We start from the raw sequence: 25,933 nt of genomic DNA on the forward strand, positions 1-25,933 counted from the left end.
AAGGTGGGAGTTTCTTTTCTTTTTTTGCTCGGAACCTCACAAACACACCCTTCCTTTGTGATCTTCTGTCATGAGACTCGAATTTCAGGATGTGAGAACTATTTCCACAGAACAGTGGGGAATTCAATACTGTAGGATCATTATTTCTGGATTTTTGTTCACCCAACCTAATAAAACTGTCCAAGATGTAAGAATTCCTGTAGTTTGTATTAAATTCCATGTTTGCATAAGGCTGGAGTCACGCTAACGTATGAAAAATCGTTCCGGGTCTCCGTATCGAGAGTGGCAGGAGTGTAAAGCAAGTACAATGCAATTTCTCACACTAAGCATCCGATTTACTCCTGAATGCAGTGCGATTCCTATCCAAGTGCAGTGCGATTTTAACTTGAGCTTTTACATACAGAAATTCTCTGTCCTTTATAGAGCGCCCCCAGACACAGGGCCACAGGTTACTCGGTACCGGTCCTTTCTGTCTCAGTTCTGGGGTTGTCACGGTGGCTGGACCTGGTCCGTGACCCTGCTAAGGGGCGACCAATGAAAGGGTTGATGGTAGTTTGTCAAGGTTTTGTGACGCCACCTGTGGTATTCGGTCAGAGCGACCGACGCTGCTTGGGGTCCACTGGGGTGATGTGATGGCAGCTAGGTGGTATACCTTCCCACAGGTGAAGTATGTCCCCAGGGCTTCCCAGTAAGGTGGATGGTGATGATGTGAGGTGCAGTCAATAACAAGGACACAGGGTTGCAGTCTCTTTACCTTTTACTGAAGACTTCGGGATCCTCAATTCAGAGCACTGTTAACAAGGCTGTCTGAGACCGGCCGGTCCGAAGGCACATCCAGAGTTCCCTTTTCAGGTGGAAATCGTGGCCTACCACTAGCGCCTGTGTGTTGTAGTGCTTCCCTGCTGAGCATTCGGGATAGTCCTCACAACTTCTATTCTCGTTCATTCTAATTCGTTCCACTTCTTTCTAGTTTCTCATCCCCCAGGTATGTTATGGCTAGGACGTACCCGTTTGACGGGTAGGCTCGGAGCTCTTCCGGGACCCTAGAGACGCCCCTCTCCACGCGTTGCCCCCTATGTCTGCTTAGGTGATGTAAGGTAGACAGCCAACCTATAATTAACTGTCCTGCGGTATTTGAAGTAAGGCATAAAGTCAGTTGCTTCCTTGGTGTTCCGGGCACCGGCTACGCGCCTCAGTAGGATGTTGCCGTTCTCGGGGCACGACTCCTACTGGCTCTCCTTTGTGCTTTGATCTCGTTTCTCACTGACCACAATATCCTTCGCTTCGTGTCTCTTTCTTAGGATACCGCCGCGGGTGGTGCAGGCGCGGTTCCGTAACGGTCTGTTTTAGTCGCTAGGTACCTGCCAGGTTCCCACGCCTGACAGGGAACCCCCTGAATCTTCCTCCGCAACACCCCCTGCCACGGGATGTTGCCTGGGCAAAACCCAGCTTCTGACTAACTTCCTATCCAACCCCCAGTTTTACCAGTGTGAGTAGTGGCCTAATAAATAAAACCCTTTGCTCCCCCTAGTGGCCGGAGTGTGAAGTGTAATGTGTGCTGGTGATACCTGGTCAGATGAACTCCTTTAGTGCCATCAGACGTACCATCACTCCCCTTAGCGGCAGAGCGTCATTACTGCAATGACCAGGTCTCTGGGGCACTGCATTTACACATCGTTTTCAAACTAAATATTCTTCAAAACACGCACACACACACACACACACATATATATAATAGATAGCTATAATAAAAGCTGGAAATTAATTTGCTACATACAGTATAATCACAGAGTGACTGATTAGAATAGGTTATATAGAGTAGATATAGATATATAGATGTCAGTGACATATTTTGGCCTGGGACAGCTCAGAATCTTACGGCTTTCAGTATCACCTCTATGCTGATGACACACAGATCTACATCTCTGGACCAGATATCACCTCCCTACTAACCAGAATCCCTCAATGTCTGTCCGCTATTTCATCCTTCTCCGCTAGATTTCTGAAACTTAACATGGACAAAACAGGATTCATTGTCTTTCCCCCATCTCACGCGACCCCCCCCTTCCCAACGAATCAATCCATTACAGTAAACAGCTGCCCACTCTCCCCAGTCCCACAAGCTCGCTGCTTCGGGATAATCCTTGACGCTGATCTCTCCTTCAAACCACATATCCAAGCCCTTTCCACTTCCTGCCGCCTTCAACTCAAAAATATTTCACGGATCCGTACATTCCTAAACCAAGGATCTGCAAAAACCCTAGTCCATGCCCTCATCATCTCCCGCCTCGACTACTGTAACCTCCTGCTCTGTGGCCTCCCCTCTAACACTCTCGCACCAATCTATTCTAAACTCAGCTGCCCGACTAATCCACCTGTCCCCCCGCTATTCCCCTGCCTCTCCCCTCTGTCAATCCCTTCACTGGCTCCCCATTACCCAGAGACTCCAGTACAAAAGCCTAACCATGACATACAAAGCCATCCACAACCTGTCTCCTCCATACATCTGTGACCTCGTCTCCCGGTACTTACCTACCCGCAACCTCCGATCCTCACAAGATCTCCTTCTCTATTCCTCTCTTATCTCCTCTTCCCACAATCGCATACAAGATTTCTCTCGCGTATCACCCCTACTCTGGAACTATCTACCACAATATATCAGACTCACCTACCATCGAAACCTTCAAAAAGAACCTGAAAACCCACCTCTTCCGGCAAGCCTACAACCTGCAGTAACTACCGATCGACCAACCACTGCGTGACCAGCTCTACCCTCACCTACTGTATTCTCACCCATCCCTTGTAGATTGTGAGTCCTCGCGGGCAGGGTCCTCACTCCTCCTGTACCAGTTGTGACTTGCATTGTTCAATATTATTGTACTTGTTTTATATTATGTATACCCCTCCTCACATGTGAAGCGCCATGGAATAAATGGCGCTATAATAATAAAATAAATTATATATATATATATATACAGTGCCTTGCGAAACTATTCGCCCCCCTTGAACTTTTCAACCTTTTCCCACATATCATGCTTCAAACATAAAGATACCAAATGTAATTTTTTGGTGAAGAATAAACAACAAGTGGAACACAATTGTGAAGTTGAACGAAATGTATTGGTTATTTTAAATTTTTGTGGAAATTCCAAAACTGAAAAGTGGGGCATGCGATATTATTCGGCCCCTTTACTTTCAGTGCAGCAAACTCACTCCAGAAGTCCATTGTGGATCTCTGAATGATCCAATGTTGTCCTAAATGCCTAATGATGATAAATATAATCCACCTGTGTGTAATCAAGTCTCTGTATAAATGCACCTGCTCTGTGATAGTCTCAGGGTTCTGTTTGAAGCACAGAGAGCATCATGAAGACCAAGGAACAAAGCAGGCAGGTCCGTGATACTGTTGTGGAGAAGTTTAAAGCTGGATTTGGATTCAAAATGATTTCCAAAACTTTAAACATCCCAAGGAGCACTGTGCAAGCGATCATATTGAAATGGAAGGAGTATCATACCACTGCAAATCTACCAAGACCCGGCTGCCCCTCTAAACTTTCATCTCAAACAAGGAGAAGACTGATTAGAGATGCAGCCAAGAGGCCCATGATCACTCTGGATGAACTGCAGAGATCTACAGCTGAGGTGGGACAGTCTGTCCATAGGACAACAATCAGTCAGACACTGCACAAATCTGGCCTTTATGGAAGAGTGGCAAGAAGAAAGCCATTTCTCAAAGATATCCATTAAAAGTGTCGTTTAAAGCTTGCAACAAGCCACCTGGGAGACACACCAAACATGTGGAAGAAGGTGCTCTGGTCAGATGAAACCAAAATCAAACTTTTTGGCAACAATGCTAAATGATATGTTTGGTGTAAAGGCAACACAGCTCATAACCCTGAACACACCATCCCCACTGTCAAACATGGTGGTGGCAGCATCATGGTTTGGGCCTGCCTTTCTTCAGCAGGAACAGGGAAGATGGTTAAAATTGATGGGAAGATGGATGGAGCCAAATACAGGACCATTCTTGAAGAAAACCTGTTGGTGTCTGCAAAAGACCTGAGACTGGGACGGAGATTTGTCTTCCAACAAGACAAAGATCCCAAACATAAAGCAAAATCTACAATGGAATGGATCACAAATAAACGTATCCAGGTGTTAGAATGGCCAAGTCAGAGTCCAGACCTCAATCCAATCGAGAATCTGTGGAAAGAGGTGAAAACTGCTGTTCACAAATGATCTCCATCAAACCTCACTGAGCTCGAGCTGTTTGCCAAGGAAGAATTAGCAAGAATTTCAGTCTCTCGATGTACAAAACTGATAGAGACAAACCCCAAGGGACTTGCAGCTGTAAGCGCAGCAAAAGGTGGCGCAACAAAGTATTACGTTAAAGGGCCGAATAATATTGCACACCCCACTTTTTAGTTTTTGAATCTCCACAAAAATGTTAAATAACCAATAAATTTCTTTCAACTTCACATTTGTGTTCCACTTGTTGTTAATTCTTCACCAAATACTTTCGCAAGGCACTGCATATATATATTTATATTAATATTACATAGATAGATAATTAGAAGAAAAGTTGGTAATTCATCTGCCGTGTTCTGTAAAATCAATGCAGGAGCCGACAGGATAGAAGAGATGGATTATATACAGTAAATACAAGTGGAATAGGTAGATATATAGATGTCAGTGACAAATACAATTAGTACAGTGTGTGTGCTAATTACTGTACATCTATTCAATTAATAAAAGATTTTTCAGAAAAAAAATGTCGTGGACTCCTACTCAATTTTTGTAACCTCAAGGGAATGGAGCACACTCAGCAAATTAGGTGGTGCAGGCTGTACTTGGGAAAAAACCAAAAGTCCAATAAGCGAGAAAACAGCCTCACTCTCTCAGGTTATAACTTGCAAAAATGGTGTATTTATTCACATGTGTTTGACATTTAAGTACCGTATATATACACACACACAGCAGGATAAGAGATAGAGTAACGTTTCGACCCTATTCCGGGTCTTTCTCAAACTGCAAGTAAACACAAATTACAACTAGTGTTATGTACATAAAACAAGATGCGTGAAATTAATATTTACAGACATATATACAACTATTTTCACCAACAAAAAATAGATGAGTCCCGTTTAAACGAAATAAATTCCTTAGGTACAATAAATGCACTACAAGTCCTTTCCCTGGTTGCCAGTGGATATAAGTAATTTATGGAATTTTTATGTAACGTAACTAGGACCGGAGACATACTAGTAGAGAAAGTTTGAGTGATCAAGATAAATGTTAGATGTTGCCCAGTGGTGGACTAGATGCGTATTGGTGTGGATCACCACCTAGGGTACTGACCTGAGTTACTTGTACTGGGCAAAAATTAGAAATTTGGTCCCAAAGAGGCCTGCGGGTAGAGAAGGAAGGGGAATCCTTTGTAAGAAGATGTGTAATCCGTATGGTACAGGTGGTAATATAAGGTATAGGCAAGCTACCAACCTCCTCCTGGCATGACGCTGGGGTATCCTGCTTCCTGGAAGTGTGTGTGCTAATAATGGCGATGTGATTCCATTTATAATGCCTGCCGGCAGTAAAGTGAGTGTGAGCGCTGTGGGAAAATTTATCTAAAATACTCTCCATTACTAAGCATTGGGCTTGATGTCACCGGACAATACAAAGGTGACAACAACCCCACAAATATGAACCCCACTAGCCACCACTACAGGGCGAGTGGGAAAAAGCCTTAGAATCGGCACATCAATTGGGCTGTTATTTTTAGGCTGGGAGCAATATCCATGGGTTCTTACCAGCCTGAGAATACCAGCCCCCAGCTGTCTGCTTTAGCTTGGCTGGTTATCAAAAATGAGGGGGACCCCACTCCTCTTTTTTTTTTAAATTTATTTAAATAATTAAAAATACGGCTTGGGGACCCCTCTAGTCTTGATAATCAGCCTTGTTAAAGCTGACATCTGAGGGTTGCAACCTGCAGCTGTCAGTTTTGCCTGGCTGGTTATCAAAAATACAGGGGAACCCACACTGTTTTATTTTAAATTATTTAGAGCGCCAGTCACATCATCATTTTGTAGTCCCATCAGCTAACGCTAGTGACCGGAGGTAAACTTTTTATGATAATTAGGCAGGACTAGTCCAGTGCTGCATTATTTACCCCACACTAGTCTTGTATCAGATCCTCTAATGATGCCTCCATGGAAGTGATTGACAGCTTTCATACTATAGCCAGGGTGGCAGGTCTGCCGCCATGTCGCACGTATGCGTCATGTTTTCACCTGCAACCTGAAAGAGGTGAAATCTGCAATAGAAATTCACATAAGAATTGTTTTTAAAACTCAATTATGCAAATTGTCTCTTCAGACAGTTAAAGAGACTCTGTCACCTGAATTTGGCGGGACTGGTTTTGGGTCATATGGGCTGAGTTTTCGGGTGTTTGATTCACCATTTCCTTACCCACTGGCTGCATGCTGGCTGCAATATTGGATTGAAGTTCATTCTCTGTCCTCCATAGTACATGCCTGCGCAAAGCAATCTTGCCTTGTGCAGGCATGTACTACGGAGGACAGAGAATGAACTTCAATCCAATATTGCAGCCAGCATGCAGCCAGTGGGTAAGGAAAGGGTGAATCAAACACCCGAAAACTCCGCCCATATGACCCAAAACCAGTCCCGCCAAATTCAGGTGACAGGTTCCTTTTAAGTCTCCTCATACCGGCATGCCAGGGCTGGCATGTCACTTTCCACAAGGAGAAACCTTACCCCTTATAAAATTCATACCCACAGATAACTTACCTTGCAGAAAAAATAGGTCCGCACATGTACAAGATTTTCTTGCCTGGTGCTATAATGCGCTGCTGATTTTGCTTGCACAAATTGACAAGTATAATCCGGAGATTTCAGGCTTGTGTGGACTATCGTCACGTTCCCCCGGGCGTCCCATATTTGTATGTATCATTTCCTGCCTTGTTGTGCAATACTATAGATAACGATAAAGCTGTCAATCTATATATTCAGGTGAGGCTTTAACAACATGTGTTACCCCGTGGGCAATTCCACATCCTAAATATTTGCAGGAAATGGAAAACTATTATTAACCGTAGTGCTTACCCCAATTTGCTGACCTTTCACCCCTGATGGTTTTTTCTTTTTACTATAGACATGTGTCATCAGTGTCTTTTTCTGCATGTCTGGATTATGCATTCCTACAGCTCATTCGTTCAAAAATTAACGGAGACATTGCTATCATCCGCTTTCTCAATTAGCTTCTCAATTGAGCCGTAAAGTGTACGTGGGAAAAAACATGGCACTTAGAGTGTTATTACCATCTTTACATGTATGGACTAAGTGCTTGATAGATCCTACAGATAGGTCCACATCTGTTTGAGAACGTGACCCGTCACAGTCTGTCCATGATGGAGAGGCGATCACTCATGCGCGGCCCTCTATTCATTTCTTATGGGAGCTATGAATGATAATTATCAAGAAAGTGTGCTCTGCAATTATCAAACCTCCCACAGTGTCGCTTTCTTAGGGTAGCCCAGTGGGTTTTCCACTGTCCACTATAAGGTTAGGGGAAGATTGAACCCGTCTGCCATTACCTGTTCAGATTGAGGAGACTGACGGCTACATTGCTGCCATGTCTTTAGAAACAAGCATCTTAGTATATAGTTTGATTTTGTAAGCAATTGGCAGTTTGTATGTTTATGATGTTTATGTTTATTCCAGATATCAAGTCTTGGAAAGATAATTACGGTATCCATTTTCATAATTGTCAGTGATTAAAAATTCACTAATGTTGAAGAGGTACCCCTTCTGTTGGTTCTCAACTTTTTTTAAGTGGGAAAAGTGGAACATCATCACTGATGTCAGTTTCTAGGGTTGTTCCGATTTCTGTTGCGTCGGTTGACTGTTCCAGCACATGCTCATTCCTGTCCGCCTGTTGTACCGCTCAACCGTCCAACATTCCTCCCCTACTCACTTAGTAAGATGGCGGAGTGGTATTGGATGGGTTAGTTGTGCTATGAGAGGACTGGGATAAGGTTTATACTAATCACACAAACACTTTAAAGGGAACCTGTCACCAGTTTTTTAGTGGGTGAACCAATACTACTTTTCTGAGCACCTGTATTTCATAACTTACGGTAAATGTGTACATAATCCCCTAACTCTCCCTGTATGCCACCAAAAATACCTTTTTATTTTCTCCCCCCGCCCTATGTAAATGCTTTTGGTCTGCTCCGATGGGCATCTTTTCTCATCGTTTTTTCCACCTCTTTGCCCCCAAAAGCTGTCCTCTAGCTTTGATTGATGTGAATCACACGTCCATCATCATCCACATAGCAAAAGAGATCTCGCGCTTGTGCATTAGCATCGTCGGCTAGCGCAGGCGCACTTTCCTCTGCCCTACTGTGAAAAGCATAGAAAATAAGTGCGTCATTGCGTCTCCTTCTTACCGGAGCCAATTCCTCGGCCACTGTTGCAGGCCACAAGAAGAAAATTAGCAAAGTGAACAGATTATAGAAAAGCAAAGTCTTCAGAGAGGGTGTTAAAATTACTTCTCCACCTTTACAAGTCCATATGCAGTACATTAATACTGAGGACTTTTGGAGAAAGCCAGGGTTAAATGTAATTTCCAAAAAAGATGTCTGCTTTCAAATTAAAATGTACCAAAAGCTTCAGCTGGTTCAAAGTGATAGTCAGTTTATTCACAGCTAATGCTCCTCTGCTGCCTCTCCGCTGCTCCCAGTCTTTGTTGACACCTGCAAAGGTGACTTCATGTCTGCAGCATGCAACCGCTACATCCAATTACTGGGCTTGGCGGTCATGCTGTAGTAGACAGCATTGAATCCCCGGATTGGCTGCAGTGGTCACTTGCTGTAGACATACCGTCAAAGCTGCATCCGTGTCAGCTAAGACTGGGGACATCAGAGAGGCAGCGCCAGAGCGGCTGTTCGTATGAGAAGCAGATTTGATCTTATGTTACTGAAATCACTGAGCTTGGCAATCATGCTGAGGAAAATAGCATGAGACCATGGAACCCCATGATTAGTTGCACAAGTGGTCACAAGCTTTAGACATGATATCACTACTGCAGCCATGTCACCAAAGCCTGGCAGAGAGGTGGCCCTGGTTGTGGCTGTATGTAAACCTGATTTGGGGTTAGTTTAAATCATCTGAAACCTTTGGAACATTTTAGATAGGAGCCCTCTCATGAGTGGAATTTAGAATATGATGATTTGTGAAAGCGGCTGTATGCATGGTCCCCTGGCGGCTCTAAATATGGCTTCCATAGACATGCTTTGTGCTAGATACTCTTGACTATCAAGTCCAAGGGTTGTCCTGACCTTCACCCTTTAACACCTGTTTGGGGATATTGACTTACACAAGGACCTGGATTGAGTCCACAGAGTAGGCACTTTCCGGTGGAGCAATCGAGCATGAATGGTCAGGTCACCAGGTTCAAAGCAGGAGGTTAGACAAAGGACAAAATTGCTGGTCAGAAGAATTGTTGGTGAACGAACCAAATTTAAACAGACAAAGCAGGACGAGAACTGTTGGATAAATCCAGGGCAAGACTAAACTATAACTGGCAACTCCGAGCAGTAAGCGGTGAGTTTAAATAGGGTGTGGTGCTGTTCTATTGGTCAAAGTAGGGCGCTGGTTACTCCATCTGGACAGCACATTCTCCCATACTGCCAGACTGTACAGGTCACAGCCACCCTTGTCTGTGTGGGTGGACAAAGCATGCGCTCAGAGCTCCTGGTCTTGACATGTCCTCCATCACCCACGCTGCCCACAGAATGAATACAGAGTCTGGTGACAGCAGCGTACGCACAGGAGCAGATGCAGGAGAGGTGACACTATACCAGTGATGGTTGATATCTCTTCCAGATGTCATTCTATTTCTAATGCCTATGAATTGTCACCTGAACCAACAATAATGTCTCACCTCTGCGATGCTACAAAGCTACACAAAATGTGAGATTACGTGTGGGTATTGTACCTTTTCATATAAAATTTTATGTAAAAAATTTAGTTTGAACCTTGATTTTTCAAAAATACACATGTATGTTTTTTTTTAAGTGTGTTTCTTTAATATATCATTCCATATATTAACATTGTAAAGTTCTTATACTGTACAGTACATTTTAATTTATGTTGTTTTTGTTAATGCATCCTGAAATAGCATAAAAACAAACATTTTTCATAAAAATAATAATTTACAAGTTATAGACAAAATACAAAATGGTAAGAAATGATAAACTATTACGTAATATAAAACAAAATATTAAATATAGCTTTACACAACATATGAACTCTTCATGGAGCTGCTGATCTCTAACTGAGAAACTAAACTTTATGAAAGCATTGGTTATTACAACAGATTCTGTTATTTCTAAGAACATTTTGTACATAAGAGCAGAGCGTACGGTTTTTCTCTATAAGCGAGACACTAAGTTCGGGTTTATGTAAAATTTTCATTCGATCGTTCACTATTTTCAGGACGATGTTGGGTGAAATTTACAAATGTCTCAAAATTGTGGCCAGAAGTGTTGGTATATACAGAACGAAGGAATTAATGACAATACGTACATGGTACATATACACAATGGTGGATCGCAAACTATTAATTTGGATTCATTATGAAGTCTTGCAGGAAGGTTTGATTGTTCTCTGGCATTAATTGCACTGGCTGCCGTTCTTGCTGAGATGTGCTGATATAGTAGCCCGGGAAGGCGGCGGACTCAAAGGAGTTGTACCTAGTGCTGCTCGCTTTCTTGTAGAAGATGAAGGGTAACAAGTCATCGTTCTGTTTTTGTTTAATGTCGGACACTTCCTAAAGGAAAGACACAAAAGAGAAATTTAGGAAATTCAAGGAATAAAAACATTGACCAAATATCTAAAAAATGTAATTGAAGGGATCGATAATCCATATAATGATGCAGGAAGTGTAAAGCCCGCCATACACATCAGATGGTTCTGCCGATCATCCATCCACACACGGGAGCGCTTGTTCGGTTAAGTGCTCCTCTGTTCTCTATGTGCAGACATGACTGGTGGAGACTTATCTCTGCGAAGAAAAGGATCGGCAATTCAGATTCAGACATGCCGGATTCTTAATTTTCCCGGCAATCAATTGTCTAAAGGTACCGTCACATTAAGCGACGCCGCAGCGATATAGACAACGATGCCGATCGCTGCAGCGTCGCTGTTTCGTCGTTGTGTGGTCGCTGGAGAGCTGTCACACAGACAGCTCTCCAGCGACCAACGATGCCGAAGTCTCCGGGTAACCAGGGTAAACATCGGGTTACTAAGCGCAGGGCCGCGCTTAGTAACCCGATGTTTACCCTGGTTACCATTGTAAATGTAAAAAAAAAACACTACATACTTACATTCCGGTGTCTGTCGCGTCCCCCGCCTTCAGCTTCCCTGCACTGTGTAAAATCGAAGATGACCTAAGCCCACCAGCATCAGGGGCTTATCTACAGCATTCTGGAATGCTGTAGATAAGCCCCCAATGTATCATGAAAGATAAGAAAAAGAGGTTAGATTATACTCACCTGGGTGGGTGGTCCTCTAGAATGGCGTCCTCTTCTTGTCTTCACGCTGCGGCGCAGGCGCAGGCGTACTTTGTTCTTTTGAGGGCAGAGCAAAGTACTGCAGTGCGCAGGTGCCGGGCCTCTCTGACCTTTCCTGGCGCCTGCACACTGCAGTACTTTGCTCTGCCCTCAACAGGGCAGACAAAGTACGCCGGAGCCGCAGCGTGAGCACAAGAAGATGACGTCATTGTAAGAAGATAGTAGGCCCCAGACCGGACCGCAATGCCCATCGCACCCGGACCGCAGCGAGACCGCCCCTGGGTGAGTATAATATAACCTCTTTTTCTCTTCTTTTTGGATACATTGGGGGCTTATCTATAGCATTCCAGAATGCTGTAGATAAGCCCCTGATGCTGGTGGGCTTAGCTCATCTTCGATTTTGGGGGTGACAGGTTGAACAGGGCTCTGAAATGCCCCATTATAATGGAGCCATGACTGGATTTTCCCATAGGTAATGAATGGAGGGATGTACTGACCTTTAGGCTTAGGACTGGATCTGTCGTCCCCTCTTCAGGAGTGCAGCACAAATAATGTTTGCGTCCCGCAATACCCAACGTGACTGGACGCTTCTCTATATCAGGTTTTGCTGAAAAGTAGGTGCCCACATTTATTTTTGCTGAAAGAGAAGCCAAAGTGTTAATATCACGCAGTATTTTAGGAGCAAATGTCTTGTGAGATACAGATAATTAGCTCTGTATTCTAAAAATAATGTAAGTAAAGCCTTACCTTCTTGCTGAATGTTCTGCCCTTGCAAAAACAAGGCCAAAAGACGGGCATTGCCTTGGAATTCTTGCAAAGTTAAGCATTTCTGTTTTTGGTCACGGATAACATGCACTGTCGTCTTATTGTACAGAAATTGAGTGCTGACTGTCTCTTGCGTTTCGACAGAATTGCAAGTGATGTCTTCTGTTATAAAAACAAAACAATGAATAATGTGTTTTATTTTTATTAGTAACTCACACAAGGTTGAATAGACGACATCTCTCTCTGATAAGAGTTACAATTTGATAGTGAAGAAATGCAATATATTTGATGTAATGATTGTGAACTAAATATATTGTAATTGTGAATATCTTATATAGTGCTAATTAGACTTACTGAACTTATATATTAAAAAACTAAAAAATCATTTAAACTGTTACATAGAGTGCACGGAATAAGGGTTAAATCTACTGGCAATATGTCATTTTTAGGAATATGATTATTACCGTTCTACCTTAAATAAAATACTTTTATCTTGTCATTTGCCATAAATATGTTATTTATTTTACCTGTAGCAAATCCTGCTGTTCTCCTGAATCTGGCGATGTTTCTATTTTGTTTCTGCGCCTGTCTATTCCTGAGATATGGCCGTCTCTTCCTTGTAGGTAAATTTAGTCTTGTTAGCTAACTGGGCGGGCTATCCCACAAAGAAGATTTCCTGACCACACCCACTTTGATAACAAGGCTCAATTTACATACAATGAAAAAGGGGCTGTATCTCAGGAATGAAGCTGCACAGGAACAAAGGGAAAACAACGCCGGATTCAGGGGAAAAGTGATTTTTTTATACCACGTTAACAAAAATTCCGTATTACTGGTAAGGTCATTTTTGAATAATTGTGAATGATCTTACCATGTACAAGGATGTGATTCAAGAGGTCGTCATCATCGAAAAAGCTCAACTTATCAATTCCTTTTATTCCTTTCAGCTTTTCCACGACTACCACGAGCATTACGACTTTCTTGAAGCAGCTCTTTGGTTTTTCGGGCTTTCTTATCTCAGGCTTTATTTGAGGAAGATAAGTTGACCAACATTCCTCATGGTGTTTCCATTGTAGATGCTTCTTATTGGTCTGTAGAGCAAAAAATTACAGGTTATTGGATTGGTCCTTAAAGACCCGTTGTCTTATTATCACACTCGTAGATGCAAATTTAGCTCTTGTACTTTCGACACCAGCAAAATGAAAAATTTATGATGATAAATGCATAAATATTGTTTATCAAAGAGAGTATAGATGATATTATGGGATGTATTTATACATTAATTTATCTCATAGAAATATGCATGAACATATGCATATTACAACGGGGGACAATTTTCAGACCTTAGCGCATGAAAAAAGTGGAGCCGTGGTCTGTGGCCGCCAATCAGATTGCGGATTTTATTTTCCAAAGGTAAATTAAAATATAAGCGTTCCGATTTGATTAATTGAATTAACTAACTGCTCCATTTTTCCCATGCACTGGTTTTGATATAATTTTACTAATATCATTAAACGCCAAGCTTGACTTCATAAGCGTTAAAAAATAAAGAGGTTGTCAGCACCCGACACCTCCGCCGATCAGCTGTTACTGGTGACCGGATGTTCTCAAATGCAGCCAAAACACAGCAGCTCTGTCAAAACTGCAGTGGCCCCAGGATTAAGAATTAAAGAAGTTGTCCACTATTGATTTATTGATGACCTTTTTTATAGGATAGGCTATCGATATCTGATTGGTGGGGATGCGACCTCTGACATCTCCAACAATCAACTGTTACCGATGGCCATAAGTTCTCGAATGCTGCAGGAACACAGCAGCTCCATCAAAACTATAGTGACCACAGCCGTATACTCCAGATCCACCACCTATTCTTCTGGAGAACGTCTGGATCTGCCGTACCTGGCCACAGCCAGTATAGAAGTCACAGAGCTGCTATGTTCAGGCAGCATCTGAGAACTTCTGTCCGAAGCCGGTAGGAGCTGATCGGCAAAGATGCAGGATGTCGCACTCCCACCGATCAGATATTGATAGCCTTTCCTAAAAATAGGCCATCAATAAATAACCAGTGGCCAAAACTTGAAGTCCTACAAAATTGCTACAAAATTGCAGAATCCTCTTTTTAGAATTGACGTTTTATTTCAGAAACTTTTTACTAAGTAATAGAAAAAAAAATCATTTAACTAAAATATGTAAATCAATTGTCAATTACCTTCATTTTGATGGACACTTCATCAGTGTAAAAGTCTTCCACATGCTCACTACAAGGAAAAGAAAAGTGATTCAGGAGATAATAAAACACTGCGACGTAAGACCTAATTATTCTGTAGCCCGAAGCCTCTAAAATCCTTTAGTACTCGTACTCAGCTAATAAATATATATATATATATATACCTATGTAACATGTAGGTTAGATATGAGATCTTTTACATCTTTTCAACTTATATAAATGATGGACTTTCTATTATTTTTTTTTGCATCATTTTTTATGATTTTATTTTTTTTTATTATGTAAAGACTTTGTGTTATGTTATACCATGGTGATATTCTCTCCTATAGTTATTACGGCAGCACACTGAGCGCTCTGCATAGCCCTGCAGATATCCTAGTACAAGCCCCGACCTTCTTTAGGTAGATGAATGTAAATTATTACCTGTACTCCATCGAAATGTCTTTATATTCTTGAACTTCTGCCATTATGTCTGTAGAGAGAAAATATACAACATAAATATACAGGGAATAAATCCAGACCGACACAAATATGTCTTGATAACAGATAAAACATGCATTAATAAAAAATGATAAAATACCTTAAAAAAAAAAAGCTGTAGAAAATAAGAAATCCTGGAGACGTACTGATCCCGGCGGTGGAGGTGCTACCTGTGTGCTCGCGGCTACTGATCTGTCTGCAGATGGGCGGCTGCTTTTATAGAGAGGCGACTGATCAGGATCTTACACAATACCGGGGTTTTTTTTGGCTTCCTCTTTTTTTTGGCAGCGTGCTGTTCATTCTTCTCACATTTATAAAGCTGGATTTCCCATGCACAAAATATTTAATTTCACCGGTGGGGTTTCCTTTGTTTTGGGGGGGTTATGCCCTTCACAGTAAATCAGGCACAGGTAGAATAATAGAGACTGATACCTGGAATGCAATTTATTTATTATGTGAATTTAACCAATATGGGGCTGAGTATTTCCCATTTAAATCTGAGCACTTTGCTGCCATGATCGACCTTATCTTGAAATTTAAAGGGGTTTTCCAGGGGTTAAAATAATTTTTAAAAGGATGATAATATATATTTAAAAAAATATGAGAATGTAAAAAATATAATAATTATAGTAATAATAATAATAATAATGCAACAAAATCTAAAGTATCATCCTTGAACCCCATTAGCTCCTGTTCCGACACCCGTTATCTGCTGGTTTTTACTTCCAAGTTTCAACCCAAAACACTATGGGCTTGTTCACACTATTTGCAGCATTTTTGCAGTTCATTTTTTTTCTGCTTAAAAAAAGTTTGCATTTTACAGTCCCAGGAAAGTGAATGAGATCTCTGAAGTCTTAAGGTACCTTCACACATAACGATATTGTTAACGATATCGTTGCTATTTGTGACGTAGCAACGATATCGTTAATTAAATCGTTATGTGTGACAGCGACCAACGATCAGGCCCCTGCTGGGAGATCGTTGGTCGCTGAATAAAGTCCAGAACTTTATTCCGTCGCTGGACTCCCTGCAGACATCGCTGGATCGGCGTGTGTGACACCGATCCAGCGATGTCTTCACTGATAACCAGGGTAAACATCGGGTAACTAAGCGCAGGGCCGCGCTTAGTAACCCGATGTTTACCCTTGTTACCATGCTAAAAGTAAAAAAAAAACAAACACTACATACTTACCTACAGCCGTCTGTCCTCCAGCGCTGTGCTCTGCACTCCTCCTGTACTGGCTGTGAGCGTCGGTCAGCCGGAAAGCAGAGCGGTGACGTCACCGCTCTGCTTTCCGGCTCCCAGACAGTACAGGAGGAGAGCAGAGAAGCAGAGCACAGCGCTGGAGGACAGACAGCGGTAGGTAAGTATGTACTGTTTGTTTTTTTTTACTTTTAGCATGGTAACCAGGGTAAACATCGGGTTACTAAGCGCGGCCCTGCGCTTAGTTACCCGATGTTTACCCTGGTTACCGGCATCGTTGGTCGCTGGAGGGCGGTCTGTGTGACAGCTCTCCAGCGACCAAACAGCGACGCTGCAGCGATTCGGATCGTTGTCGGTATCGCTGCAGCGTCGCTAAATGTGAAGGGGCCTTTATGCACATGCTGCTGTTTTTTTGTTTTTTTTTTACTTGCGCATGTTAATCATCAATGCGTTTTTTTTTTTTTTAAATATGCACCATGTCGATTCTTTCTGCATATTTTAAAACCTTCTTCACCCATTCAAATGAATATCTCAAAACACACAGTAAGAATATGTTAAAAATGCAAGTAAAAACGTATCAAAAGTGCATAAAATACAAGCACATTGAGTACTACATTCATTCTGTATTTTTGGTGCAGAAATATCCTGTCACGGGGCTACCGCGACAGAGAGGTTCCAGAGAACCGCAGCGCTCTGGGCCTCATTCACACACAGTGAACAGAAGCTCTTCACCTATTTTCTGACCTGGCTGCTTTGTGCCAGCAGTGCAGGAGTTAACCTTATTGCTGAGTTGCTGAGAGCTGGGTCTCTCTCAGCTGAAGTTTATTTTGTAATCTGATCCTCTATATAGACCCAGTCCTGACTTCAGCTATTGTCAGTGATCAGTTCTACTGCCTGGCTTGGAGGTTGAAGGAGCGTAGTGTTGGTGTTGGAGGTTTATTTACAGAGATTGGTGTCTGCTGTTTTGGTTGAATGTTTAACCTGTTTTCCTTCCTAGTTTATTCCTTCTCTTCCCTTCTCTGTGTTTTCTCTGTGGTTGTGTGAGCATTTGGTGAGTTTGAGACTTTTAGTTACCTTGTCTGTATACCCTGTTATTTGTTGTATTATTACACTGGTGCAGTCCACCTCCTTTGGGGGGAGAGGGGGCCACTGATAGGGCCTGCACAGGAGACAGGGAAATGCTGGCGGCTCGGGCCTCCTAACCATCATAGGTACCCCCGAGATAAGGGAAAGCCAGGGCCCCATTAAAGTGGTAGGGACCGGTGCGGGTCCCAGTACGCCATCCTGCCCCTTTAACGGCGTGACATGTCCATTGCAAAAGCTCAACATGTGAATATACCCTATAAGCATACCCTAAAAGTGGCTACATAAAGAAGCACTCCTCCTCCTCCAATCAGTTTTTTCCTCTTAAAGGGAACCTGTCACCCCAAAAATCGCAGGTGAGGTAAGCCCACCGGCATCAGGGGCTTATCTGCAGCATTCTGTAATGCTGTAGATAAGCCCCCGATGTTACCTGAAAAAGGAGAAAAAGACGTTATATTATACTCACCCAGGGGCGGTCCCGCTGCTGGTCAGGTCGGATGGGCGTCTCTGGTCCGCTGCGGCGCCTCCCATCTTCATTACAAGACGTCCTCTTCTGATCTTCAGCTCCGGTGCAGGCGTACTTTGCTCTGCCCTCTTGAGGGCAGAGGATAGTACTGCAGTGCGCAGGCGCCGGAAAGGTCAGAGGCCCGGCTCCTGTGCACTGCAGTACTTTGTCTGCCCTCAACAGGGCAGAGCAAAGTACGCCTGCGCCGGAGCCGTGGCTGAAGATCAGAAGAGGACGTCTTGTAATGAAGATGGGAGGCGCCGCAGCGGACCAGAGACGCCCATCCGACCTGACCAGCAGCGGGACCGCCCCTGGGTGAGTATAATATAACGTCTTTTTCTCCTTTTTCAGGTAACATCGGGGGCTTATCTACAGCATTACAGAATGATGCAGATAAGACCCTGATGCCAGTGGGCTTACCTCACCCGCGATTTTCGGGGTGACAGGTTCCCTTTAATATATTGCACCCATCATATTATATGGCACTGTGCACATTGAGCATACAGCTAAGTATTTATTCTAAATTTTGGACTTATTACTTGCCAATGTTATTCCATATATAGTTTTATTATTTTCTGAAAGAAAACATTTTGAGTAATGTATAAGGAGGGACATTTTGGATAAAACCATTTTTGACCTGTTACAATGACTTCGTGATTTATTTTTAATGTCCATGTGAACTTCAATATTAAAGAAGGAAAGACTATAAGATAGAAAATATAGATGGACCACAAGCTGGTAGTTTTAGTAGGGTGTGGTGCAGTCCCATTGGTCAAAGTATGGACAGCACCACACCCTATTAAAACTTCAAGCCTGTGGTCCTTCTATGCATTCTCTCTTGTGGTCCTTCCTTCCTATGTATTGAGGCTCACATTGACATAAAAGATATATCACAAACTCATTGTGACAATCACTAAGACTGCCAGACTAGGTGACACTACAGGTCCCACATCCCTTAGTCTCTGTGGCTGGACAAAGCCTGCACCGCCAGAGCTTTTGGTCACAATTTTTCCTCCAGCACCACCTACAGAATGAATATGGCAGTGCGTGGTGACAGAAGCAGATGTTGCAGGAGCAGGTCTAGGAGGAGACACCAATTCAATAATGGTTAGCAGGGCCGGACTCGCCATCTGGCAATTCTGGCAAATGCCAGAAGGGCCTGTCTGGTCATGTGCTGCCTTGTCTGCTACGTTGTTAACAGAATCTGTGTTCTTAAGATACCCATACTGTTAAGAGTTGTGACAGAGCACAAAGTCACTTGCCCCCGCAGGCCATGGGTATCATTAGAAATATTAGTCTTGTAGTAAATTTTGCTTTCCTCTATCCAGGGTAATATTAGTAATATATCCCATCTGGTGCTTGGGGACAGGGACAGCATGGGCCTGTGTGATTTCAAATGCCAGGACTGAATTTCAGCCCCAGTCCGTACCTGATATTTAGTATTTATTCCAGATGTCATGATATTTCACCTTTCATTCTGGATGGGGCTCCTTCACCTGTGGTGGGTTTCCGGCCTGTTAGTTTAGTCTGTAATTTCACGTTCAGGAGGTGACAAGATATGACAGATTGCTCATCGCAGTGTTTGCGATACAGAGGCAGTTGCTTGTTGCCCGAGAGGTGTGCGCGATAATGGTCATTGTCCTGCCTATCATGCTCGGCGCGCTATTGGCACGATATCGCAGGGAGTCGTGTGACTCGCCCAGCCAGGGCAGTGGAGTACTCTGTACTGGGTCTGGTCTTAAAGAGGAATGTCACGGTGGCTGCGACCCGGTCCGTGGCCCTGGGGCTCAGCTTTAAAGGGCAATGGTCTTTAAAGGGGAAAATGTTCAAAGTCTGTTGTGACGCCACCTGTGGTGTTCGGTCAGTAGTGGGACCGACGCTGCATTATAGGGGTCCCTTGTGGGATGTTGTGGCAGCACGGGTGTTACACGTCCCACAGGTGAAGCGGGGTCCTCAGGGGTCCTATTGTGTGTGGCCAAGATGATGGTATGTGCGGATGAATAAATGGAGGAGACAAGTTGTAAGTCTTTACCTGGTTTACTGCAGATGGTAAGCCACAGTCCAGTGCATCGGCAACAGGTACATGAGGAGCCCAGGCAGTCGAGAGACAAGTGGAATCCCCTTGGCAAGACAGGTTTGGGGCCTTCCACTCTGCGCTTGCTGTGTCTGAGGTCCCTGCTGCCACTAAGTGCTCCAAACAAAGTCCTAGTTGTTTCCCCTGTCCTGGGACAGGTACCTGTATGGTAGGCAGCTTGAGCCGTCCCTTCTGGGGGTCTCCGCATGGTGATTCCAGGGTGCTGCTGTACCACAGGTGCAAATGGGCAATGTCCAAGTAATCTTATGCCCTCCGGTTCTGCTCTGTGTCTTGGAATTCCACAAAAGCCTCGGGCTCCCGGTACCCGGTTTCTGCGCACTGACTCCTTGGAGGCCTACTCATAGCCTCCTTGAGTCCTGTATTTCCTCTCTGCTCCCTTCCTGTCTGTCCTCGCTCAAAGACTGTCTGTACAAACTGAACTGCTCTCACTGGTCTCCTGGGACCAACTGTCTGGCTCCTCCTCCAAACCAGGATCTTTATCCAGGGAAGCTGCCCTAGAACAGGGCTTTGAGCTCTCCCTCCTGGCCTGGACTTGGAAGGTGTTGTGTGTGTGTGATAACCTGCCAAAGGGAATCTCACTTGTCTCCAGGCATAGCACTACCCTCCCTGAGAGGAAGGCAGCACTACTGTGGTACCTGAACTCCTGGGGTGCCACATTCCTCACCCTGTTATAATCCGGTGACCTTGTAGCCGCATAAATAACTTTCACTGGAGTAGGTGGTAACTATACTGACCACAATCCTGATCTGACACTGCAACTAGAAGTAGCCGTGGGGTGTACCTAACAAAACCTAGACACCTTGTCACAGCCGGAGAACTAAATACCCCTATAGATGGAAATAGGAATACTATCTTGCCTCAGAGCAGAACCCCAAAGGATAGGTAGCCCCCCACGGATATTGACTGTGAGTAGGAGAGGAAATACACACATAGGCAGAAAAGGATTTAGCAAAAGAGGCCACTCTAGCTAAAATAGGAAAGGATAGGACAGCGTACTATGCAGTCAGTATTAAAACCCTTCCAAAAATATCCACAGCAGATTTATACAAAAATTCCTCCATCTAACTAAAGACGTGGAACGTATATCTGCAACTCCAGAGAATCCTACACTCAGAGCAGGAATACAATCAAAAAACAAGCACACAGCTTGTGTGCCAAAGAAAAGGAAACAGACACTTATCTTTGCTGAATTGGCAGCTAAGCAGGAGAAGCCAGACAAAGATCCAACACTTCCCAAGAAACATTGACAACTGGCAAGGACTAATGAATCCTGCAAACCTAAATACCCCAGTCAGAATTGCAATCAGCAGAAACACCTAACCATGACTGCAGCCCTGGGACAACTGCATTACCACCCACAACCACCGGAGGGAGCCCAAAAGCAGAATTCACAACACCACCCCCATTAAGTTCAGTACTCCTGGACTGGGAAAAGGAAACATAAACAACAGGTTAGAAATACATTTTTGTAAATACATTAGAAATACATCAAAACAGGTTGATAACTTTTCATCCCTTATGGGAGGCACTGTTGACTTGAACATTGCAAAACAAGTTTATAAATGTACATCTTGTCTTATACCAAGGGGTCCTTGTCTATAAATATATAACTACCGAAGCAAGGGACCAGTCATAAACCCCCAACGTAGGTCTTGGGCGGGCTTCAAGGCATATCCAAACCCAGTATTCACCACACCAGACGGTTTTATCTTCAGGTCTGCAGAAACAAAGAAGGCTCTACCCACGCCGGCAAGTGGGCAAAACCAGGGTGCACCTTGAGGGTGCCAAACTATTTACAAAAAAAAATTGGGGGGTAATTATAATGGTCTGAGCAAGGGAGAGAGAGTGGACCCTCTGGACCGTGGGAAGACCTACCCCTGGGCGAGCGGACCTAGTGATGAACTGACCCCTGTACAGGGACCGTCAGGGGCAGGCCCAGAGGTCACTTACCCACGGTGGAAGTACCAAAAGGGACGGCTCCGAGAAGGAGAGAAAGGAGGCTCCAACAGGGGACCCGGGAAGACTGAGTACTGACCGGAGGGCAGGAAACCGGAACAGAGTGAGGCTGTGGAAAAACCAAAAGGTAACGTTAGAAACAAGACAAGGGGAGGAAAGGAAACAAGGGAAATCCTAAAGGGAATAAATGGAACTAGAAACGGAGGAAGCAAAGCCAAGAACAGAACCAGACGGAACTGTGTACGAGGCGCAAGCACAGGAAGGAAGGGCCAGAAGCACTAGCTAAGCTATGAAATTCAGGCACCTAGAAGCAGGGGAGACTGCCTCTTATAGCAGAGGCAGGAGCGGGATTGGCTGCGGGAATTACTGACCTTGGTGACCCCAGGAAGTAGAAATAGGTACAATGCACCTGCGCCTACTGGAAAATCCAGAGCGCCTGCGCAGACTCAGCATTCCCCCAGAGGAAGAAGACTCCGGAAGTGAAGTGGAGTCAGTGGCATGCCCGGACCCGGAATTAGAGTGCCGGGAACGCGCCGCTGCAGGGAAGGAGAGGGTGATGCGCCCACACCCAGCAACGGAGCGGTGGGAGCACGCAGCAGCGGGAGCAGACACCGCAGCATGGGAGGAGGAGCGGACGCGCCGGGACCCAGCGGCAGGATAGCGGCGAACAGCAGCGGTAACAGTACCCCCCTCCTTACAACTCTCCCTACGTAAACTGGCAAGAAATTTGTTAAGAATACGAGGGGCATCAATGTTCTCCAAAGGCTCCCAAGACCTCTCCTCAGGACCAATGCCCTTCCAATCAACCAGGAAAAAATCCTTTCCATGAATCTTTTTAACAGCTAAAATATCCCTCACCTCAAAAATATTGTCAGTGCTGACTGGTTTAGAAGAGGAACTAGAAGAAGGATGGAAGTGGTTAAAGATAGCGGGTTTTAGTAGAGAGACATGAAAGGTATTGGGAATACGGAGCAAGGCAGGCAATCTCAGCTTGTAGGTGACATCGTTGACTCGACGCAGAATCTCAAAAGGACCAATGTAGCGTGGACCAAGTTTGTAGGATGGAATCTTAAGTCTGATGTATCTTGAAGAACGCCAGACCTTATCACCAGGCATGAAAGGAGGGGAATCTAAGTGCTTCTTGTCGGCTTGTCTTTTCATTCTTAAAGATACTTTATCGAGCGTCTCTTTAACTTCAAACCAGATCGTGGAAAACTTACAAGCTAACGAGTCGGCTGCTGGAACATCAGAGGCTAGAGAGACTGGTAGGGGCAAACCAGGATGCTGTCCGAACACAACGAAAAAAGGAGTTCTCGCTGAGGCTTCACTGGAGTGGTTATTATAAGCAAACTCAGCCCAAGGGAGTAGATTGACCCAATCGTTATGGTGAGCATTGGTGAAGTGTCACAGATAGGCGGCTAAAGTCTGGTTAGTTCGTTCAGCTTGACCGTTGGTTTGAGGGTGATAAGCGGAAGAAAAATCCAAAGACACCTTTAGGAGTTTGTCATACTAGCGAAAAAGGGAGCTTTAGACACTAAAATATATAGTAACATAGTTAGTAAGGCCGAAAAAAGACATTTGTCCATCCAGTTCAGCCTATATTCCATCATAATAAATCCCCAGATTTTATTTCATTACATAATTACAAAAAAAGGTGGACAAATACCATACACATATATGTAACAACAATACTATAAAAAAAATTCCAATACATGGAAAGGAGGAAAAGTCAACCAGTACACTAATTGGCAAGGCACAAGTCCATAGGACGACCTGGGCTAGTAGCACAGTGTTCCTAAGTGTACCTACTCCTACAATGAGGAATCATGTCTAAAGGAACACAACCTCATGTTCTCCCATAAATCATATAGATGTATACCATAAAGGAGAGTAGCACCTACCCATAGTAAGTCCGGACTCCTGTGTAGCCTTGCCACGACCCCTGACGCGCGTTTCGCCAAGTTGCCTTTAGGAGTTTGCACAGAGCTCTCCAGAAGCGGGAAGTAAATAGTACTCCTCTGTCTGACACAATGTGTAGAGGAAAGCCATGGAGTTTGAAAATGTTCTGGATCAATATTTTTGCCAACTCAGGAGCAGAGGGTAAACCGGATAGCGAAATAAAGTGAGCCATTTTGGAGAACCGGTCCACAACGACAAACATGACAGTACATCCGGAAGAGCTAGGTAAGTCGGTAATTAAATCCATGGCAATATGCTGCCAAGGCGCTGACGGAACTGGAAGAGGAAGTAGATTGCCAAAAGGTAACTGTCTGGGTACCTTATTCCTGGCACCGGAAGGACAACATGCGACAAATTCTTTGACGTCCAGACGTAACGTAGGCCACCAATAATACCGAGAGATGAGGAGGAAAGTCTTCTTTGATCCTGCATGACCAGCCAACTTAGAAGAATGACCCCAGGATAACACCCTTTTTCTGTCGGAGTCCGAGACGAGGGTTTTACCAGGTGGAGGACGAATCACTTGTAAAGGAGCCACAGTTATGACTTTGGAGGGATCTATGATGTACGCTGGTTGCTCCACAGTATCTGGTGGCTGAAATGACCTAGACAGCGTGTCTGCTTTAACGTTCTTATTGCCAGGCCGGAAACATAGCTCGAGTTCGAAACGGGCAAAAAAGAGAGACCATCTGGCTTGTTGAGGGTTTAGTCTTTGCGCAGTTTGCAGATATGCAAAATTTTTATGATCAGAGAAAATCACAAATGGATGTACGGATCCTTCCAACAGATACCTCCATTCCTCCAAAGCCAACTTGATGGCTAACAACTCACGATCTCCTATGGTATAGTTTCGTTCAGAAGACGAAAAGGCCTTAAAATAGAAACCGCAGGGGACCACAGGACCTTCAGAAGTCTTTTGAGAGAGCAATGCTCCGGCACCCGTAGAAGAAGCGTCTACTTCTAGAATGAAGGGTTTATTAACCTCTGGGTGATGCAAGACTGGAGCGGAGGAAAAAGACTTCTTAAGAGATTCAAAAGACCTCTCAGCTTCCGGGGTCCATACCTTTGAGCAGGAACTTTTACAGGTGAGGATGGAAAGAGGCTGGATCAGAGACGAAACATGTGGAATGAATTGCCTATAGTAATTGGCAAAACCAATAAATCGTTGGATGGCTTTCACTCCGCAGGCTTGCGGTCAATTAACTATGGCACTCACTTTTTCGGGATCCATCTTAAGACCTGAATCCGAAATGATGTATCCTAGGAACGGCAAGGAGGTTTTCTCGAACAGACATTTCTCGTACTTGGCATACAGGTGGTTATCTCTCAGACGTTGTAAGACTTTGCGAACACTTCTTCGATGAGATGGGAGATCTGAAGAAAATAACAAGGATGTCATCCAAATATACTACTACACATGAGTAGAGAAGATCTCGGAAAACATTGTTGACAAACTCCTGGAACACTGCGGGGGCATTGCAAAGGCCAAAAGGCATAACTAAATACTCATAGTGGCCATCCCGGGTGTTAAAGGCAGTCTTCCACTCGTCACCGGAGTGAATACGGACAAGGTTGTAAGCACCCTGCAAGTCAAGCTTAGTGAAGATACGAGCGCCACGAAGACGGTCAAAGAGCGCCGGAATGAGAGGCAGAGGATGCCTGTTCTTGATTGTGATGTTGTTCAAACCTCGATAGTCAATACAAGGTCATAAGGAACCATCTTTCTTTTTTACAAAAAAAAACCCCGCTCCAGCAGGAGAGGAAGATTTTCGGATGAAACCTCTGGCCAGATTCTCTTGGATGTACTCAGACATAGACTGGGTCTCTGCTGCCGGCAAAGGGTAGATTCTTCCTCTAGGTGGAGAGCAACCAGGAAGGAGATCAATTGGGCAATCATAGGGGCGGTGTGGAGGAAGATTTTCAATAAGCAAGAGCCTGAAGACGTCCGCATAAGACCAGTAAGGAGAAGGTAATCCTACAGGAACACAAGTGGATTGAGGAGAGAAGACTGGACAAACAGACCGTAGACATCGCACATGACACGTAGGACCCCACCGCAGCACATCTC

The 25,933-nt window shown here is 44.2% G+C and overlaps 1 protein-coding gene across 1 annotated transcript; it reads right to left on the reverse strand.

The window, feature by feature from the left end:
• Window positions 1–10,083: 10,083 nt before the first annotated feature.
• On the reverse strand, window positions 10,084–15,252 carry LOC138676992 (interleukin-1 beta-like). The gene is made up of 7 exons (XM_069766757.1): window positions 15,164–15,252; window positions 15,007–15,055; window positions 14,566–14,614; window positions 13,228–13,447; window positions 12,339–12,518; window positions 12,089–12,228; window positions 10,084–10,849 (listed from the first exon to the last, which is right to left on the reverse strand). The coding sequence occupies exons 2-7, from the start codon at window positions 15,048–15,050 to the stop codon at window positions 10,640–10,642; spliced, it is 843 nt and encodes a 280-aa protein (XP_069622858.1). The 5' UTR covers window positions 15,051–15,055; window positions 15,164–15,252; the 3' UTR covers window positions 10,084–10,639.
• Between the last annotated feature and the right edge of the window lie 10,681 nt (window positions 15,253–25,933).

The sequence above is a fragment of the Ranitomeya imitator genome, chromosome 4 (assembly GCF_032444005.1).
Source record: "Ranitomeya imitator isolate aRanImi1 chromosome 4, aRanImi1.pri, whole genome shotgun sequence".
In the NCBI taxonomy this organism is placed as follows: domain Eukaryota; kingdom Metazoa; phylum Chordata; class Amphibia; order Anura; family Dendrobatidae; genus Ranitomeya; species Ranitomeya imitator.

What these genes read in the sequence shown, in the direction of transcription:
- LOC138676992 (XM_069766757.1), bottom strand. Translation starts at nt 15,050, where the DNA reads ATGGCAGAAGTTCAAGAATATAAAGACATTTCGATGGAGTACAG. An exon ending in AAGTGTCCATCAAAATGAAG is followed by an intron (nt 13,448 to 14,565) that starts GTAATTGACAAT and finishes TTTGCTCTACAG; the next exon opens with ACCAATAAGAAGCATCTACA. An exon ending in GCAGAACATTCAGCAAGAAG is followed by an intron (nt 12,229 to 12,338) that starts GTAAGGCTTTAC and finishes CTTCTCTTTCAG; the next exon opens with CAAAAATAAATGTGGGCACC.